The following is a 19,780-nucleotide window of genomic DNA, read 5'->3' on the forward strand; positions in this document are numbered from 1 at the left end:
AAGAATGTTGGTGTGTTGAGGTGCTTCGTCATGCCTCCGAACCTCTTGGTCATTAACGAAATGAGATAATATCTCCAAGTCAATGCCAAAGACCCATTTCGCCCTCAATGACCATTGCTTTGCAAAGCACATCAAAGCAAAGCCAAGATACTGGTCCATGATTCTGTGGACCGATAGAGTCTTTCTAGAAATGGGTCAAGACGATTCGAGCCCCGCTATATCTCGCGGTGACTGGGGTCATGACGGGGTTTGAAACAAGCCGTCACGGAAACAATTTCTCCATGCGGTTTTGAATGGTAGGGTAACCTCGAATACCGGGGTAAGCATGTTCCATTCGCTTACTTGTTTGATGAGATGACAGAAACGTCAGGTTTTGCTTTTTCCGTTCTTCGGTTCTGAACCTCAGATGCAGACGAATATCCGAACTCAACCGATAGCCCTGCCAATCTCCGATTGACGAACGAGCGGGCGTGGTGAAAGGCCCCCAAGATAGACTTCTTCGTTGAATGAGAGACGATTCATGTTGGACATGGAGTGCATTCGATGATGTTGTCGTCTAATGTCCAAGGATTGGTGCGTCCGGGGCAGGTATTCGCTGGAGCTACGAGTGCCGAAGAATGCATCGGGATAGTGACCATGCCAAGGATCTCGGGGTGAAGCTGTGCTCATGGTACTGCTGCGGCTGCTTCGAGTTCGGCTATGGCGAGAAGGGGGAAGTTTGGCCAATCGTGAAGGCTGACGCTTGATGGGCGGGATGAAGGCTTCTTCTCCTTGGACAGCCTCATCAGTGAGGCCTGGTCGTGAGTTGGGGGCGCGAGCAAGGACTGGAGTCGACGGCACATCAATGCTGCGCTTGTGATGGATTGATCGAGGGGAGAGTTCCTCGGAAACTCGAGGATGGGGACGGTCGTAGATGATAACACTCGGGGGTTTGCGGATGGAGCTGAATGAAGTGCTCTTCTGTCTTTGCCGATACTCAAATTGTTGTTGCTCTAAATCTCTGGCCTCCCTGTTGGCAGCTTCGTTGGCAGCTTCGATTATCTGTGCCTTCTCGTGGCTCCTATCCCGCTTCCACGACTCAATTTCCTCATCATCGATAGGGGTAATGCCTCTCTTCATGAAGAGGAATCTGCGCCGTTGACGGCTACGGCGCCAGAGAAAACATCCGACTGCGGTTATGGCGGTGACAAGAACCACGGTCGCGAGGACAATGATGATTACTTGGAGTTGAGAGTCCTGCATCGTGATATCTCCATCATGTGTTTGTACGTAAAAGGCCTGGGTGAAAGTATTGATGAAAAGCACCTGCTGCTGTTGGAAAGGTGCAAGCCAGAAAAGATGAGCGAGTGTTTAAGCCTGACAAGAAATGCTTCAAACGGCGAAACGACTAAAGATATGATTAGAATATGTTCCAGATGTTGTATAGTTAAGCTGATGTTTGGTGATATTGGACGTTTGGGGTCACATTAAGCGATACAACCATTGCATATAATTCATGCGAAATGGTCTACTCTTAATTGAGAGATAGAATTGATGTGCAAGGTAAGGTAAAGTAAAGAAAACTAACAATCGAGTCACTGCTCCCGATAGGGCCGGTCGAAAGGGTTTGACTCGACGGGGATCGGCGCAGATCGAGTCGGTGTAAGTCACCTCGTGGTTTCGACGTTGATCAGGACGTCGGGAGATCGAACCTGATAAAGACGGGATGAGGTGAAAGTGTTTAGTTGATGATATATCGACCAGGAACTCAATGGCCCTGTAGATGGACGAAGGTCAAGGAGCCAAATAGAGATGGGGGGACGGTTGAAGCTATATAGAGACTGGGGGTTTCAAGGAGTGGGAGAGGGTGTGTAGGAACGAATACTAGTATAAAGCGTCATGGATCATCACGGTCAGCGTGCACTGTTAACAAATTACTAAGATGGGGTTAACCACATGTTGTTACTGCATGTTCTACTGCCAGTACCAGAGCAGGAGCAGGAGCAGGAGCAAGCAAGACAAACGAGATGGTGAGAGGCAGGAGCGGAGGTGTGAGGAAGGAGCGGAGCGTAGTGGGGGTAGGTAGTGGGTAGTGGGTAAGAAAAGGGTGTAAGTCAAGTAATGGATGGATGTGATAGAAGTGAAGATGTGAGCTGCTGATACATGAAACCCCTGGTCAACTACAGAAACTGACCTGCCAAGAACACAGGTGACAAACCAAAAACAGAACAGAACAGACAGAACTCGGCTGCAATTTGCCCAATATACATACACTTCGATCAGGTACAGGGTTCCAAGATGCCCTGCATTGCATTGCGCTGCACCGCTCTGCAGTCTCTTCTCAAAGAGTCAAGTCTATCCATCAAAGACAACGCATACCTACTCTTGCATCTGGATTTTCTGTATGAAGTAACCCAATGTAGGGAGATCGAGGCCAACATACAGCCAATACGAGCCGACATTCGACGTGTGCCTGAAAGAGAGTGAAACTGAATAATTCCCGCACAACCAATCCAGCTCGACTCGTGCCTTGCGTTTCACTCACTTTTTTTTTTCATTCTGTCTCTCTTCCACCCAGTAAGCCAGTCCAGCGCAGTCAGTGGAACGAACCCCTGGAGACTCTGTGCCCATTTTTTTCTAGCGTGATGCAGCGTGGTGGAGTCGCTGGACGCCACGCCAGGTCCCAGAGCAGAACGGGCGACAGGGGCATTAATGGACTCTAGTGCCACTGCACGATGGATTTCAGTGGGCCACTTCAGCAACTAAGATACACTAAACTCTCCAGCATCACTTTAACGTGGCATCCTCAGAGACGGCCAAGGCTGGTGATAGTGATAGAGATCCTTACTGTATAGGTATGTCAGGTTGAGCCTTGTATTCTACCGATTCATGCGTTGCAAATTGTTCCCAGAAATCTATATTTGTTTCATTATTCTGATGCCAGCCTTACAACATAACGGAATGTACGTAGTATCATACAGTCCCTACCTGTCAGTCAGAACTTCCGTCGCAACAAGGTACACATTGTTCCTTCCCTTCATTCTCAACCTCACTCAATCTCGATCTCAATCCGGAAAGAGCTTGCACTCAATTAACATTAGAGACATCCAAGTGATGTTGGCTGGCACCTTCTGTCTGTGACTTGACTTGACTTGACTTCTCATCCATCACGAAATGCTTACTTTCTGTCTCATCCCTTTCAATAATCTAAAACTCTCACCGGTATCAACACATCCACAAATCGAGATTCTAGCCAGGATCCCCCAGATTCACAGCCTCACCTCCTCTTCATGAAGCCCCTCACATAATCAATTGTCCGCTTTTTCCCCTTCTCGTCTAAAAACACGAATCCAGTTCGCTCCTATGAAGGGTCTAAGACATGCAGCTGAACAAGCGCTTGTTCGTAGCAAGGGAGAAGGATGCGTGTGTATCCATATTAAGAAAAACAGGTTACGACTCGAGATACCTAACAACGCATTACAAATAGATGCATACCATACCTTTCCAAGAGCAGAAAAAAGCAAAGACAGTACACGGCTCGGGCCCCTCGTTTATTTCCTAGGTCGTGGCGGTCGGCATGTCACTCTCTCATCTCACGGCTCACACTCGACTGATATGGCTGCCATGCTTTATGTTATTCTGAGATGGAATAGGAAATGGAGCTGCAAGGGGGCAGAGGTCAGATAACAAGGTTGCGAATGGCCTCGAAAAAGCGTCCTTACCTGGAATGCGCGGAGATTGCCTCACACTTTACCTTTGCTCTGCCATCGCGGACCTTGTCTCTCATTTCCACGTCCCCATATCCTGTCGGCAATGCAGTCTAGAATGAAACGCGCCATGATGGTGTTATTCAGGCCGGCAAGCTCTCCACAATCTCCTACCTACGTGATTAATACGGGAGATTAGCCCGGTTAAATGGCTTCCTGAATACGTGGGCTTTTGAAGCATTGTACCATTGGGTTACGACACAACTTGCGGTTTACAACAAAAATCCTATCATCGTACTGTGGTATCTCATCATGCCTTGTTCTATCATGACATATCACTTTCAGTTGAACCGAAACACCTGGGCCGGGCCGGCTACTTGAGCTTTTCGTCCCTGTCAGCAGACAGGGTTGTACATACGTGTGCACACGGAATCTCGAGTGCCCGAACGATAACAACAGTTTGTGGGCTTGGCAAGTCTTTTCGCATGCGAGTATTCAATTTATTCGCGACGTTGGAGGAGCATCCAACGACTACCCGTTGTGGGGAAGTTCCCCTTCGGGAGTTTTAGACTTGGGTGTAATTCCCAGGGTCTTGATCTGATATCATGGCAAGGCACGAAGCGGGTAGGGTCTAACATTGCTTCTGGCTGAGCGTTTCGTCTTTCGCTGGTCGGATAACTGCTATATAATGTTTATCAACTCAGGCCGTTTCATCGGCTCCGGTCACTTTTACTTCGGCTTTTGATTTACTGGTACAGAGGCAATTGTCCACCATTACTATCTGGGTAAATGCCAGCACATTCGACATTGACTTGCCTACTTAGGTAGGGAGGCTGCCCAGCCTTCAAATCAGCGAGCCTATCGTCTTGGCCATTTCAACCTTCCAAGGTCCAGAATAAGTCAACCCTTCAGCCACAAAGCCCTGGCCTTGTTCTTAAATATTGTTCAACGAATTTATCCCTCGTTCACTACGTATCAGGGTGGCGGATTTAGTAGGCGCCAAATCCAGACTTCAGCAAGACAGTGCCGAGAAAGTTGAAACTCTGCACGTGTCTTGATATCCTTATCAGAGCCTCATTGAAGGAATTATCTGAAAATCAACCGCCGTCTATACGCGGGTTCTTCGTTGCTGACGACGCTCTTCTAGAATCTACAAGCTCCGCTTAGTTTTGCTTGTTCCTGGTTCCTGTCCTGGACGGATCACGCCACCAGTGCAGCTGAAAAATAATTACTGCACCGCGAGACCAACCAAGATTTATCCCCACCTCAAAAAATGGTAAATCTCCGCCCCCAATACTCCTGATACAGACCGCTATATCGTAACGAATAGCGGTTCCCATTGATTGATGGTTGGTGCGAACTTTAGCACTCGTCATCTGGATCAGTCAATGTCTAATGCTATAGCTTCGCTGTTCTTTACATGTTAGTGTTGTGCTATCTCCTTTCCAATGCTCGTGGCAGGCATATTGTCTCAAAGTCTATCATGGCGATCGTGATTCCTATCTGAAGAAGCGACAAGCAAGGGAACAGCAAGCCTGAGCGTTCGCCGACTTAGCCCAAGTGAGCCATGGTCTCCGAGAGGCCAAGCGAAACCGTGCCATGATAAACGGGCGGGAAGAGCCTATCAGCGGGACGGCACACTGACCGATCTTGCTGTTAGTCTCTGTCTACGACTCTCTAGGTGATCCTCTTAGCCTCTTCGCCTAACCTTTTTCTGTATGGGCGCCGGTCTCAGTTACAATTGTCTCTCTCCTAGCGTCACCTTCTCTCGTGAGCCTGATTCTCATTCATTACCAGCCATTTATCTGAGTGATCGGCTTCGCTTTTTCCCGCAACCCAGTTCTGAAGAGTCTTGCTGCTTTTGCTTCTCCACTCTTTGCCGAAGCGATATCGATTTTCTCATGGATCCAAGTTCATTGAACCACTTGGACCAAATGGCTTCAGGGGCAAACATGCTCCAACATTAAAATATCTCTAGTATGCTTTTTTTGTTACAGAGTTTATTGCCCCATGACCTCGAAGGCTGAAGAGGTACAAAGGCTTAGCAAAACCTATTTAGAACGCAATACGTACTCTGCAGAGGCTCGGGGTCATGATGAGGATGAACAATTACACCCTTGTCCATGTTCATTCCGAGTGTGGAGAAGGAAAATCAGGGGCCCAAGCTCAGCTCTTAAGGTTGTTGGTGAACATCTCTCCACCAAGTTCACACACACGATACATACACCGCTTCTTTAGCAAAGGATGCGATGAGACGATACGAGCTCCAGCTGTTTGAGTGCACAACAAGACAAGCTAGTACAGAGCAATGGCCTAACCAAGTGTTCAAATCATCTAACAAGACTGTTGTTAGAGTCAGTTGCGTTGATGGATGTTGCTCTTCTGCCAAGCCTCCATCTACCGCAATACCAGCTGTAGTGTTCTGCTGCACTATCTGCTGCACTGGCCTGCAGGCTCGGCTAGGAAAGGTAGTAGGTTCCTGAACCAAGCACACCCCAACTGAAATGGGCTGGAGGGCCAGCCACAGCTAGCCTTTTCTTACTTGATTGCGCTTCTGCTGCAAGGCACGCGCCTTCTTAAACCATGGCACAATCTGCGAGGGGTAGATTTGGGATGGGATGGGATGGCTAGATGGGACGGGCAAGAGAGCAATGTCCAGGGTCGGCCGCTGGTTGGTCCAGATCGGCCGTCTTGTTCTCTTCCCCTCTTCTTGCGAACGAACTGTGACTTAGTTAGATCGGGACCCGAATGCTTCTCCAGACCAAGTCCGTGTCCTTTACGTCTTACCATTCGTCAAAGCACTCACATCTGGCATAGTGATGGGACCATCAGGAGATGACTTGCAGCAATAGTTCGATGCGGATGGGATGGGACAGTACAATCCTGTGCCATCCCGATATGCTCTTCTCTTCTCTTACTTCTTGGGCTGGGTGCACGGCACAAGGCTGAATGTGTTTAATTACGCTCGGACTTGAGCAGAGGGCCAAGGCTAAGTGAGAGAAAAGCAAGTGGTCCACCATCTTGAAGACTTCAAACTTACAACTAATCAGTGACTGGAATCTGTAAGTTCAGAGTTGGCATCGAACACAGGGATCTAATTTTCCTCCGAGATCTTAAAGGCAGACAACTCTTATCTCCGTCTAAGCATTGGCAGCGGCGTGACAGGTTTCATTAGCTTCGAAAATAACGCAATGGAACACAGCGAAGCGAAGGCATATGCTCGATGCCACCATGCCTACATAGAATATGTATGCTACATTGCCCAGGATTCTCATAGCCAATGCTACTATATACCCACCAACTCGCAGTTCAGCAGCACCTGGAGCACCAACCAGCGTCATCGAGAACCAAGAACCCACTTGCATGTGTTTCTCCTCCCCCGCCGTTTCAAACGTCGATGTACTGTACGCCATCGCATTGGACGGGGTCTAAACAAGGGACCGTTCTTGGTCTGTTTCTGCTAATGCAATGTACGTTGATCCTTCGGCCCTCTCTCTCTCTCTTTGAGCTATACTCTGAAGTCTCTATTATACGTCTCAACTTGACTGACAGCCTCTGATATCTTATCTGACATAGGTAGGCTTTGGAAGCAAGCCTGGCATATTTTCCTCCAATTGCACTTCCTTTGCCTCCTGGCAATGCCATCATCTGAATGCAATAAGACCCTGTCGCGGGCATAAGGGCTGAAGCATAGTACTACTGTTCTTCGTAAGTGACAAGAACCGATTGTCAAGGTATCCACTGGATTTCCTCCACGTCCAAAGAAGATTGAAATTACTTGTCTTACTCATTGTAGGATCTCCCCTCAGTCTCTTCTTTGCTGTAACGAGTCGCATGACTCGTGTGGCCTAACGTCTCAGTTTCTGACAAGAGCCGCAGGACCCATTTGCTGCAAGAAAGTCCCGATTCCACCCACGATTGACTGTGGCTTGGCTTGGCTTTGTTTGACAATCTGAACCACTTCTGAGGCTGTGGCAGGCTAATGTAAACTACATAGTGCAGCAAGGGTTAAGTACAGGCATCATCCCTGTCTGAAGGTAGTCGATCGTTAAGCGATTTCTTAAAGAAACTCGATGCTTCTTGATACTATTGAAAAGCGCTGAAGACTTTTCTTCATCTGAGTTCAGACTTTGGCTCTTTGTGCAGAGTTTGATTCACTACCATACTGGGTTGGGGCGAATTGGGGTGAATTGACTCTTGTTGAGCCAATGCTCCACCGATATCCTATTCACGGTGGCCAATTCAAGACTTGCAGCCGATACTGCAACCAAGAGGCAATGCAAGTAGACGGAAAATGAAGCGTTCGAGAATCAACTCCCCCACAATCAGTCAATCAGCAGTCAACTACTTCTGCAGGAAGAGGCCACTGCGGCATTTGGTGGAGTTTGGACTCCATCTGGAAGCAACAGCTAATGCACTCCAAGCTGACTCGCATTCAAAATTATCACGACCTGGTCCAATCCAACAGAGACACACAAGAGATAGGATATCCACCGTGAACTTTGCCAATGCCGAGTGGATTCTTTTTCACGACTGCATACGAACCATCGCGGCCCAACTTAACCGAGTTCATACTTGATATACTCCTCCTCTGAGGCGATGCATGATGCGGCTCTTTGACTGAGCTTGACGAAGCACAGAAAAGAAAAAAAGAAAAAAAGGGAGCCAACCGGTTACTGTGATGGAGCAGGGATCTTCCAGCAAATCATGCGTGCAGAAGACGTATACAAGCCGCGTGCGGTGCCAGCAGATGGCAGCATGATATGATGGCTTACTGTCCTGTCATGTCACTTCCCAAGACTGCGGTCGAGGTTCTTTTCTTTGTGCTGCGAACCTTTCCTAGGGCTGAGGGAGATTGGAAGGCCTCAAAATCAGGTTGCAGCTGCATCTTGGCCAAAGGGAATCCGTTGGCTGTCCCTGATTGACATTTACAGCCCAGGGCCGCAAAAGGTGGTCGCATGAAACGTGGCATAACACAACATAACATAACATACATGCCATCAACTCACCTTCCTGTTCCTCTCGAGAGATACCGCTATTTCCTTGTGTGTAGGGCTATTGAGCATAAACTATACAGTGTCATGCCGTTGCTGACAGCCTGCCCCGAGACTAATTACTACCCTACGCTGCCCATGTCGATCCTGTTGTTTCAAGATTCTTATTCTTTGTCGGTTCCCGGCTAGATAGGATTGTCAGTACGGACCAGACGTCGGTCTATCCAGATCATCTGGTTACCTATACCCGAGACTCATTATAGGAGAATGATCATGGGTGGTGCACCCATCACGATTATTTGCCCGATGATATTAGACTGTCATCACCGTGCAGGGTTACACTTTCTACCCGCGTGTCTATAGCATACCAAACAGTTCATATCTGCTTTCGGACCTGGACGTTCTGGCAGCACAGTAATTAGGTCATCTGGCGTATTGTTATATCCTATGCTGGTTATCACAGCCAGATGAACCCATCACATTATACAACAAGACGATATACATCTCGGCATTCGGAATTCCTACCATCCGTTATTAGCACTTCTCTAGTGCTTTCCAGGATGTAAAACTCATCTTCTTGGAGTGAAACCGAGACGCAAAGGCTGACTCGTGAAGCCACGGGCAACAGCCTGAGCTCCACGCCCGTGTCATTGCCACGCATAGTCCCAAGCCACGATACTATAACTCTGCGGCTTTAAGTTATCAAAGTTTGTGCTTGTGTTTCGCGATTTGATATGGTATGGGTTGATGACTGGCGGTGTGTTTGTGCTTCGACTGGTCATCCTGGTGGTGCAGGGTAGGTTCTTTGGGCTGGACATTGTCACTTTGACGAAAACTATCAGTTTGGCCATTGTGTTCGTTTGGGAGTCTTAATTTGCCTTTATTTGAAATAATTACTTCTGAATCATGGTTGTTTGAGTTCGCTGTGCTGATATTCTCTGTTGATCCTGAATATGGTGGGTGTCCTAGCAAATCCTTATGTCTATTGTCCAAGTCACAAATGTCTTGTAGTGGAAGGAAGCTCAACTCAATTAGCCCAACAGGCTCGAATATCGAGTCATTCACTCTATATCAACTCAGATTCAATCCTTGACTTTCGTCTTTTGCACTCGAACTTCAAGTGTCCTGCTAGTTGATACCCCTTAATCAAGATATGCATGCTTACAATCCGCCTCCTACTCGCCTCTATGGCGGTCAAGCGTCGATGTCAATGCACTCACATACTACCTACTCAGAAGGAGTAGTCGGTCAAGAAGAAGAAATGAAATCTGATAACATAGACCAAAGCTACAGACAAAAGCAATAAAGAAGAACACAAACGATTCAACAAGCCACTCAGCATTCTACAATAACCCGTTCGCTCGACTCCCATATCTAGCAACTATGCTGGATGACACTTGTCGTTCTCTTCTCACCAGCGACCAATAGTTAGTTAGTTGGGGCCGTAAAGATCATCCTCCTCCTCCTCTTTCTCTTTCTCTTGTTCCTCTTGTTCCCATTCTTCCTCCTTCTCTTGTTCTTTTTCTCCCTCCTCTTCCTCCTCTGGTCTCTGTGAGTCTTTATCTGCATGCTCAAAAAACCATGGGAACTGCTCTCTCTCTAACTCAGACTCGAGACTTGTATTTCCATATTCCAACAACATACACTCGTACCATGCCTCATCAGCTCTATGAAGACGCTCATGACAATGCTTGAGTTCTGTATACATACCGATATCCCTCAGGAAGTCCAGGACATCGTAACTACACTCTTCCGAATGGTCATCATCGGATAACTTACAGAGGATACTCATGAACTGCGCAGGATCTGCGTCTCGCGCCCACTCAAGCATACGGCACTGAATCTTGATCCAGGTAACGACCCATTCGGCATCAAGACTACCAGAAGCAAGGCGGGACTCAATGGTAGGATGCGTATTCCGCTTCCTTAGAGGGAACAGCTCATTTGTACTCTGTCCAGTCCAGTTGGTGCTGTGGTACTTGTAGTTCTTGCTGCCATCGCGCTCAGTCATCAAGTACGCTATCTGGTGCGCACCAACATCGCATGCTAGAAGCTCTGCAATACCTGTCCATGTAGTATTAGGCCCGAGTTCGGCCGGCTTATAACCCTTCACTTTCGTTCGCTCATTGTCCAGCAATGGAGTTCGCCCAGTTGTCTGACTTTCTGTCTCCGTTTTGGAGTCTGGAAAGTCGATCTGAGGAGGTAACTCGCGACGAGTGGTTTCGCTGTCCAGCAGTGCACCTCTTTCTTCCGAGCACAGCTCCATGTTCCGAAGTCTGTCCAATGTCTCACGTCGTGCCTCTTTAGGTCTTTTAGGCCGATAGAAGGGTTCGCTCTCTTCTTCCTCCCAATCTGAATCATCGCCATCGTACTCTAGCACCAGAGACATCAGATCTTCGTCATCGTTGTGAAGAAGTTTGCGCAAATCCCCATGTGAAGCAACAGCGTGTTCTCCTAAACGTCTCGCTCGTGAGATATAGCGCGGCACTATTCTTGGTAATTTAAGGATCTCATGGCGCGCCTGTTCTGCAGTTGCACCACTGGCCAAGTTAATACGGCGGCAGCGTCGAACAGACATCGCCGTGCGTTCAGCGAAAGTCCGCTCAGGGCAATGCAGAGTAGACAGCACTGACTCAGATGTCCATAGAAGCGCAGCGTAGTTTCTGAGCGCACGCATATCGAGCTGATGAGGCCCATTGCCAACGTGGACATGAAGGCCGCATGTCGGATTGACTCGGACACGGAGGTTGGTGGTCAGCAGTCGAATGACTGACGAAACGAGATTGTATGCCTCTTCACACGAATACATTGGTGGACTCGATATTTCTACCGGGAGCCAGTCAATGTAGCAAGAATCCTGTTTAGTCAGGGGGTTTTCCTCAGTCACGGTATTGTCGGCTGTGACTAGCCACAGTTGCTTCTCTGAACTGTGGCCATCTTCGCTCGATGTAATGAATCCGTGCTTCTCGAGTAGTTCTTCGACAGCTCTGCAACCGTCAGAGTATCGTGTCGCTGGTGCGAGGCCAGGAATGGCTTCATCCACATCCTTATCGTCCTCTGCTATGCAAGCCACCAGAAACTCCAACTCAACACCGAAGCTGACACGAGGGGGGCGTGTATAACTGTCCTGGCGCGTGCTGTTAGTCTTGAGCCCTTCGTATTGGGCAGCCATCTTGCCTGTCTTCTCCATGATTGTTTGTTGGGTGATATTGAAAAGGTCCAACGTCGTTTTTGTTTGAAGTTGCTAGTTCAGTATGTAATCCTGACCGAAAAGCGTGTGTTGTTGGAAGATTGAAATTTTGGAAGACGGTAATGGCGTCTCTTATATATGCCGTCTCGGCATTGTGTACTCGACATTGATGGTGTTCGCAATCCGGATTGCCAACACTGAGCAACCAACATTCATGTTCTTTGAACAAGTCGAAAGCGGAGTAAAGTCGATTAGAACACCCCAAACAATTCTTTGCGAACAGAGTTTGAATGCAATGGCCTGTTCGTTTGGGCTGTATATCTGAAAACAACCTCTATAGCTTGCAGGAGTATCAGGTCTAGTCGTTGCTAGACAGGTTAGTATAAACGATGTATTCAGAAAAGCCGCTGTACGATAGGGCAGAACAAGAGCTCTGGCAACTTGGTTTGGACATAGCTCGAGGCCATGCCATTAGGCCAACCCAGCAACTGCCTGTCTACGATTGCGCAACATTCGCCCAAGAACGATCAAGGCTTGATGCCATCGCCGTATTCACCACACTATCCGCAGTCCATAGTCACTCAGTGGAAAACAGTTGTGCAGATAATCAGTTTCTCGTTGTTTGTTCAATATCAAAGTTTCCTACTCCGTTTCGCCTCTTGCTATGATTGAATTGGATGGTAACGCATAAACAAATAACCACCATTGCCGTTGCAACTTTCTTCCTTCTCCCGAAAGACTGCGAGGCTGTCACTCAAGTGCAGGCTACCCCTAATTCACCAAACCGCCTGTCGGTACGCCGAAGCGTGTCATTACCTCATCCAAGCTTTAACAAAGCTTCCATCATCGAGTCTTTACTCATCAAAAGGTATCGGGTTGCATGTCGAAAAGGTGTACTATGTAATAAAATGGCCAATAGAAGTGAAAATAAGCTGCTGGAAGCAATCCCAACACGACACCCACTGACAAGGTACGGCACGTGGTGGGGTACCAGGGTGGTGTCGTGGCACTGCTGATCGCAGCACCCCACGCTTCAACTTCAAGACTTAGATGAGGTAGGCCAGCATACCGAGAGCAACGGCGGCAGCAGCACCCTTGCCGGCTGGTGCCATAGTAGGGGCGGCAAAGGCATCAGAAGCTGTTGTTGACACAGCCTCCGCAGAACCACTAGCGCCCGATGAAGTCTGAGTGGCCGTGGCAGTAGCAGTGCCGCTGGTAGTGCTGCTATCGTCGTCATCGTCGTCGTCGTTGCTAGCAACATTCTTAGGAGGGGCTTGCTCGGCGCAGAGAGGCTCGATCTTGGTTCGGCACTCCTTGGTGCCCTCGGAGGTGCTGGTTTTCGCGACGCAATCGGCAGTGAGTTGGTTGCAGATGAAGGTAGGGATGGTCTGGGTGTAGTACTGGAGACCAGGAGCCGAGCTGTTGGAAGAGCATGTGCACTCCCACTTCAAGGTGCTCTGAATTGACTTGTTAGTTGTTGTTTACAGTCTGAGCGTTTAGTAAAACATACGTCGTCGCAGTTGTTCTTGTTGGTGTTATCACCGCAAAGAGTATCGCAGGTATTCTGCTGGGCTCCACACCAACCGGCTGCAACAAATCAGTATACATTGAAAGTTATTAACTGGAGCATTTTGACCACGTACATCGAGTGGCGAGATCGACAGTGTTGGGGTCGTCAAGGGTCATGTCGAGAGAGCTCTTATAGCTCTTAACAGACTGGGCCGAGACGGCCGAAATGGCCATGGCGAGAATAGCAAAAGATGAACGCATCTTGAAAGATGTTTGTGGTGAGTTAAACTGAGTGTTTGTTTGTGAAAGTGATGTGAGAACCAAGTGGTGCGATAAGCGGAACGATGATATGCGATATCGTTGTTGATGCTTTCACAAGATGACTTTGAGGAACGGTCCGTTTTATGTTGTTGATGCAGCAAGTGGAACACGGAAGGAAGAGAGGAAGAGAGGCACAAACGCGGAGAGCCAAGGGCGGTGCGTTAGAATTTAAACGACGGGAGGCAGGTAGCTTTTTTTTTCTTGGGAGGAAGGCAACGATCGGATGTGGCCTGGCTTGGCTTTGTCTGGGCAGGTGCGGTCACTGACCTCGGTTTGATTAGGTAGGAGCCATCTGCTCTGGACCTGGACTTTCCAGCTCTCGGCCCCGGCACCCACAATCCGGACGTCCAAGACGGTCAAGACCGCAAAGTCAGTGGAGGTCTAAGATCTCCATCTCTAGCTCTGAGCTGGCTGTTGGACCAATAGAATAACTCCCTGGAGACATCTGCCATTGACTTCGCTCCATCAATCGCCGCAAAACTCTCCCCCCTCTCAACAAGGGAAAAGACGCACAGGCACAAGTCGGCTAGAGGTCACATCGTGCCCACACCTTCCTTGTCTTAGCCACTCACTTCACACCATCATAGCCATGTCGCGCTTGGCCAGCGCCTTTTCCGGTTTAGTCGTCATGGCTACCCTCAACCACCACATTTCTCCGCGCCCGCGCAGGAACTATGAGAATCGTGAAGCCAAGCCGCGACCTTCGCAGTAGGGATCGAGATGCGGGCTGTTGTCATGGGTCTTTCCCGGATAAAATCCATCGTCTTGAAGAAAAGGAAGAGAAAGACAAGGAACATAGTCAGGCCCAGGCAAGCGGCTGTAGCCGAATGGGCAGGTGGGACAATCAATTGTCACCCGTATATTGCGACCAGGATTGGACTGAATTTTGTATCAATGCATGGTTACAGGCACTAGAATGAGCTGGGCGGGCACCAAAGTCTCGATATCACCCTGGATTCCAGCGGCGGTGCTCCCTCTCTGTCCTACAGAATCACCTACCACAGGGATCTCCCCAGCGCAGACTTACACCACGCTGTCTTCCATGCCCTTGGCTTGGTCTTGGTCATGACGGACAAGCGAAAGCTCCGACCAAAGAGGCCCATATTTGACACGAGCCAATTATTTCAGGTGTCCTGCATCACCATTGTCTCTGAATTCGGACACGGACCATCTTGGCGGCCTACCATATCACCGTCATTATCCCAATGCTGGCAATAGTGAGAAACGGAAACGGAAACGAAACCAGAGCCAGAACTGTCTTGAGTCTTGCTTGATACAGTTCAGAGGAGGTCGGTCACGAATGGCGACCCTTGGCAACATAACTTTGAGGAGGAGGTTGGCCGAGCAATGTTTACCATAAGTGCTTGGCGCAAAGGTTGGTCTGTCGTAGCGCGACCGAATACTGGAGCTTGCCCAGAAGTGCCTCCGGAACAGACGGAATTGTGGAAGCAGAAAAAGACAATCTTCTTTCAATCCTGTCCGCTCATGGGAGAAATGGCCGCCAAGATGCTAATCTTCCTCAGCAGGGCTTCGGCACCTGAGCGCCGATGTGTTAAATGACCGGACCTTTTGTCCATGTTGGGTTGGGTACTGGTAGGTTATCTTCTCCTACCTACCCAACCTCATCACAACAACCTATAGCACATCGTTTGACTGTAAAAACATGTCATGACACAAATAGGTTTCACACTGGTCTGAGAAAGTAGTATCGCCCGCCTACCAGCCTTGTATCGCATGATTCTTTCGCGACTTTGCGACACATGGAGGCGAGGTTAAAAAAATAAATAAAAACATACTCTGATATTGTTCTTGTTTTTCACCCTCTCGCTCTTCACCGAGATATTAGCTTGTCAAAGTGACAATCGGAGCGGACGATAGAAGACTTGGCGAGCGCGATTCTCCACTCCTGGTCCACGTCCCCTTGTCTTGTCCCATCTAAAGTGCGTCACTCAATCATGCCCGTCGCAAACTAATCTGCCCGTTTCTCCCCCTGCTCATTGTCGCATCTTCTTCGCTTTGTTGTTTTGGTCGTCGCAGTTAGTCACTGAAGGCCCGTGTGTGGATGATATCAGGTTGAGAACTGCGGCCTCTATATCTCCACCTACCACCGACTGTCAATATCTTTCCTCAAACATGGTCCTTGTTAGCAAGCCTCCTGTCAGCTCTCGCCAATCAGAAGGATTGTTCGGAACCCCAGAAACGATCAACAAGCCAGCGAGCGCCATTCGGACGGATATATACCGAAAAGCACCCTGTGGGCTGTATGTAAGTCGACTGCCAATATGCAAATAGGTATCTTGTCCCTACATGGTGAACGTCTTGGCTATTGACACCATCAATGTTCGTTGAGTACATACGGCTCAAAGAGATCATGATGACAATGGTTCCCGTTGCGCTCGTCAGTAGAAACTTTATCCAACCCCCCCTGGGCATGGCCGCAAAGAGGCTGGGTGTTGTCAACTTCACGAAACCCTATTTCGACCGTTGATGTGGTTACTGGGCAGCTTCGTCGTAACGTTTATGTTGCTGACAATACCATTTCCAATCGTGTCCATTTTCGATCGACTGACGGGTCCCTACTATATCGTGAGATACTTTAGTTACTTGCTATTGTGTTGAATATATATAAGGACCTTGGGTTTGTGGCGCTTGGCCATATCCCCAACATTCTGGACCCTTTTTAGCCTCGTTGCAGCCACATCGCGGATGAGTTAACGTTAGCTAGTCTGCATTTCATCCCATCTCAAGGGACTCGACTGTTGGCAATGCATGAGTTGTCATGAGGCCACGCGTACCATCTTTAACATGCATAAAACGTTAAGTTGAGAGTTGGTGCAATGAAATTGATCGATAGACCGAAGTTTGTTTTTTGGATTATGCTGTGAAAATGAGTCTCTGTTCAGCACAAAGTCTTTACATGTCATGATGCCGCGTGTTCCATATGAACTAATGAGGGTCTAAGATGCGAATCTTGCTGCATTCCCTAGCGGCTCGGCACGTTCTTCCGGATCCATGTGTTTTCATCTCGTATTCGAGACAAGAACATTCGTCATGATAAAAACCCATAATTGATAATGCATCTCGAGCATGCCTAAGTAGTCGTGCGTCTTATCACACATGTCTTTAGATTGGGTGCTCTCCCCACCCTTATAAGTTGTTGTGAATCACAAGCAATGAGATGTTATCTAGTGAGCTCTTGAATTCGTTGTTCTTGAGTCAACAGTAGGAGCTGCCATGAGGCAGTCGCGAAATTTGTATTCACTGTCTCTACAGGGTAGCCAGCTTTGGTAATCACCTGCCCGGGATCAGTGGGGGTGGGGCCGAGGGAAAAAGAGACGAAATAATTTGGTCACCTTATGCTAATTTAGGTCAGCATTTAGGCTACCATTATTTCTGTAGGCTTGCTGACACCACCTAGGAGCTCAATTAGTGGTCCACTGTCCCTGCATGACGATCTCAAGCTCCAAACATCCATTGGTCGATAAGGTAGGTAGCTCCGAAGCACAAACTTAGTAGATGCAACTTCATGAACCAAACTACCTAGTACTGCTTGCAACCTTTATCAACTTCACTACCAGCTGTTATCGCCAATCTCAATACAGCCCGGGCTTCAGAAACCGAATCCTTATCGATATAATCATCAAAAATACTCAGCCACCAAAAACGAACATCGATGTTTGACTTCCACTGACCCCTCCATTTCTTCCCCTTTCCAAGTCTCCGAGAGCTTATTTGCGCGCAACATGGATCGATTACCGCGAGAGCTGGTCGATGCGATACTCCGGCAATGCGTAGTCCTGGGTCCTAAAAACACGGTCCTCAGCCTTCGGCTTGTTTGCCGCGTCTTTGACCAGGTTCTGAAGCCTTTCGCGTGCCAAACGCTTGACTTAGAATTCTCGCGCTTAAGCAAGGCAAGCGGCGTAACGCCTCAGATCGATGCGTTACAGACAATCGGTTACCATTGCAAAAGTCTCTATATCGACCTGATGGTTCTACGGGATGACCGTAAGTGATGACTGTCGTCGGGCAGGGTGTCGGAAGAATTGGTCGCCGAGAGCATAAGGGACGAAACAATTTCGTCTCTTATTATTTCGTCTCTATTATTTCGTCTCTTATGCTGGCTTAGGCTACGAAATAAGAGACGAAATAATTTGATCACCTTATGCTCGCTTAGGATAGCATTTAGGCTACTTTATTTCGTAGCCTAAGCCAGCATAAGAGACGAAATTGTTTCGTCCCTTACGCTCTCGACGACATGCTTCTCACACCCTGACGTGTGCTTTGGAATTGCCTTGACTAACATGAATAATTGGCTAGTGGAAGTTGAGTTCCTTGATACAGTCTTCGCGCGGGTACCGTCTATGACAGACTTCTGTCAAACGCTACACAAGAAATACTGCATGAATGAAACATCATTCACCGAAACAGATTACTACCAGACCGTAGAGGAAATGTTATTCTACTGTCGCGAAGTCAACCGCCTGCGCCTCAACCTCCCCTTTCAGCTCGTTGGCCGCCATTGCAATGCCGCCACCATGATCTTGGCCAACACCCTCAAGGCATTCGCACAGAGACCCGAAGAAGACTCAGCAAAGCTCAATACCCTTGTTATCGAGAACGTGACTGACGTCGCAATACGTCATCTGTGGATGAACCCAATTGACGTGATGAATATCATAAGGGTACTAGAGGTGCTGGAGCATCTTGTCCTGACATTGAGGCGGCACGAAAACGAGCCCATAACCGTTGGCTTGTTTGGATCTTGTTTGTGGAATATTGTTGAGAACGCGGGGGAGCTGAAGAGCCTCTGCCTGATCGGGATGGACCACGATGACCGCCCGCCTCGAGGGTTGAAGCAGACAAAGTTCTGGCAGATGCCGGTCGACGAATGGCGCGCAAAGTCATTGCCTGCGCCAAATGTCATACACTCCAATTTGACATGTTTGGAGCTCAAGCGGATTGAGTTATCCCCCGAAGTATTTCTTTGTACCGCGGAGAATTTCGGCTCTACACTGCAAGAGCTCTATCTGAACGAAGTCTATCTCAAGGTTGAGCAGTCACGAGACTGGAATGAGGATTCTAAGAAGGTCCTCTGGGTCGGAATGCCCAACCAGCGTCCTGCAGAGGATTGCCACTGGATTGCCATGGCACTGAGATGTGCTGCACCTCACCTGAGAATCTGCCGGGCATCGTTTCTGGCGTATGATCATTACATACGGGAAGACATGCCCAGCCAGCCAGAGTTCGATCTCGTAGACCCTTGCGGTCTCGGTCGAAGTATCTCCCAACGCTTTGTCGAGGTGGTCATGGGGGTACGCCAACCCGCAGCGCGAGATGTCGTCGAGTACCTACCTGCAGACCCCCAATTCGACTATCTCTTGAACAACCTCCACTCAAGAAACCGTGCTTTGAGGGTAGTAGAGTACGATACTAACGCATACCAGACAGCTATTGCTAACCCCACATCGGAATGGCAACGCAGTATTGATGGCATCTTCCCCAATTGCAATTCTAATACCCTTGACGAGCTTCACTACATCGCCGAGACTGCATGTCAGGGCATGAACGAAATACACAGCCGTCGCAATGAATGGTCTGCCGAGAATAGTATGGCGAACGAATTCACAGAGAATCTGTTCAATATCCCCGCATCTGACGACGAACACATTTGATGAAGGGCCAGGCCGCCTCGTCAGGGTCAAAAGAATTAGCTGCTAAAAGCATAAGAGACGAAATAGTTTATTTACCTTATGGAAGCTTAGGCTAATACCTAGGCTACTCTATTTTGCCAGCCTAAGCCTCGGAGGATAGGTAATTCTTCTGTTACCCGTCTGCGCCTGTCTCACATAATGAAAATCACGAACGATCAACTGTAGACAACCTCGATATCCGAAATAATCCAAAATAATATTTCTTTAGGTAGCTTACTACTAGCAAGCCCAATGCCAAACCGATGCAACTCGCATCTTTTTTTAATCCTAGCCGCTGTATAAATGCCTTCCCATCGGGGAATTGAATAACCCCCCCCTCTTTTTGTTTTGCTTTAAAGCATCCTGAACAAAGGAAACAAGTTTTCATAA

The 19,780-nt window shown here is 48.4% G+C and overlaps 4 protein-coding genes across 4 annotated transcripts; 1 reads left to right on the forward strand and 3 right to left on the reverse strand.

Moving 5' to 3' along the window:
- Positions 1-239: 239 nt before the first annotated feature.
- B0J16DRAFT_23476 (uncharacterized protein) lies at positions 240-1,674 on the reverse strand. The gene is made up of 2 exons (XM_046123032.1): positions 1,568-1,674; positions 240-1,387 (listed from the first exon to the last, which is right to left on the reverse strand). Exon 2 carries the CDS (start codon positions 1,240-1,242, stop codon positions 427-429), a length of 816 nt encoding a protein of 271 aa, XP_045989240.1. The 5' UTR covers positions 1,243-1,387; positions 1,568-1,674; the 3' UTR covers positions 240-426.
- An 8,286-nt stretch (positions 1,675-9,960) lies between these two features.
- B0J16DRAFT_328603 (uncharacterized protein) lies at positions 9,961-11,956 on the reverse strand. Its single transcript, XM_046126245.1, has 2 exons — positions 11,858-11,956; positions 9,961-11,807 (listed from the first exon to the last, which is right to left on the reverse strand). Exon 2 carries the CDS (start codon positions 11,487-11,489, stop codon positions 10,113-10,115), a length of 1,377 nt encoding a protein of 458 aa, XP_045989241.1. The 5' UTR covers positions 11,490-11,807; positions 11,858-11,956; the 3' UTR covers positions 9,961-10,112.
- Positions 11,957-12,901: 945 nt separating this feature from the next.
- On the reverse strand, positions 12,902-13,953 carry B0J16DRAFT_23561 (uncharacterized protein). Its single transcript, XM_046123033.1, has 3 exons — positions 13,514-13,953; positions 13,381-13,457; positions 12,902-13,327 (listed from the first exon to the last, which is right to left on the reverse strand). The coding sequence occupies exons 1-3, from the start codon at positions 13,638-13,640 to the stop codon at positions 12,917-12,919; spliced, it is 615 nt and encodes a 204-aa protein (XP_045989242.1). The 5' UTR covers positions 13,641-13,953; the 3' UTR covers positions 12,902-12,916.
- Positions 13,954-17,236: 3,283 nt separating this feature from the next.
- B0J16DRAFT_23622 (uncharacterized protein) lies at positions 17,237-19,625 on the forward strand. The gene is made up of 2 exons (XM_046123036.1): positions 17,237-17,705; positions 18,018-19,625. The coding sequence occupies exons 1-2, from the start codon at positions 17,444-17,446 to the stop codon at positions 19,370-19,372; spliced, it is 1,617 nt and encodes a 538-aa protein (XP_045989243.1). The 5' UTR covers positions 17,237-17,443; the 3' UTR covers positions 19,373-19,625.
- The last annotated feature ends 155 nt before the right edge of the window (positions 19,626-19,780 follow it).

The sequence above is a fragment of the Fusarium flagelliforme genome, assembly GCF_020744385.1.
Source record: "Fusarium flagelliforme strain FIESC 12 MPI-CAGE-AA-0113 chromosome Unknown B0J16scaffold_1, whole genome shotgun sequence".
Classification (NCBI taxonomy): Eukaryota; Fungi; Ascomycota; class Sordariomycetes; order Hypocreales; family Nectriaceae; genus Fusarium; species Fusarium flagelliforme.

Excerpts from the sequence above, each read along its gene's own strand:
- B0J16DRAFT_23476 (XM_046123032.1), bottom strand. The coding sequence starts at position 1,242 with ATGCAGGACTCTCAACTCCAAGTAATCATCATTGTCCTCGCGACCGTG.
- B0J16DRAFT_328603 (XM_046126245.1), bottom strand. The coding sequence starts at position 11,489 with ATGTATTCGTGTGAAGAGGCATACAATCTCGTTTCGTCAGTCATTCGA.
- B0J16DRAFT_23561 (XM_046123033.1), bottom strand. The coding sequence starts at position 13,640 with ATGCGTTCATCTTTTGCTATTCTCGCCATGGCCATTTCGGCCGTCTCG. Across the intron at positions 13,458-13,513 it reads TGTCGATCTCGCCACTCGAT|CCGGTTGGTGTGGAGCCCAG; the intron begins GTACGTGGTCAA and ends GATTTGTTGCAG. Across the intron at positions 13,328-13,380 it reads ACAAGAACAACTGCGACGAC|AGCACCTTGAAGTGGGAGTG; the intron begins GTATGTTTTACT and ends AAGTCAATTCAG.
- B0J16DRAFT_23622 (XM_046123036.1), top strand. The coding sequence starts at position 17,444 with ATGGATCGATTACCGCGAGAGCTGGTCGATGCGATACTCCGGCAATGC. Across the intron at positions 17,706-18,017 it reads GATGGTTCTACGGGATGACC|TGGAAGTTGAGTTCCTTGAT; the intron begins GTAAGTGATGAC and ends ATAATTGGCTAG.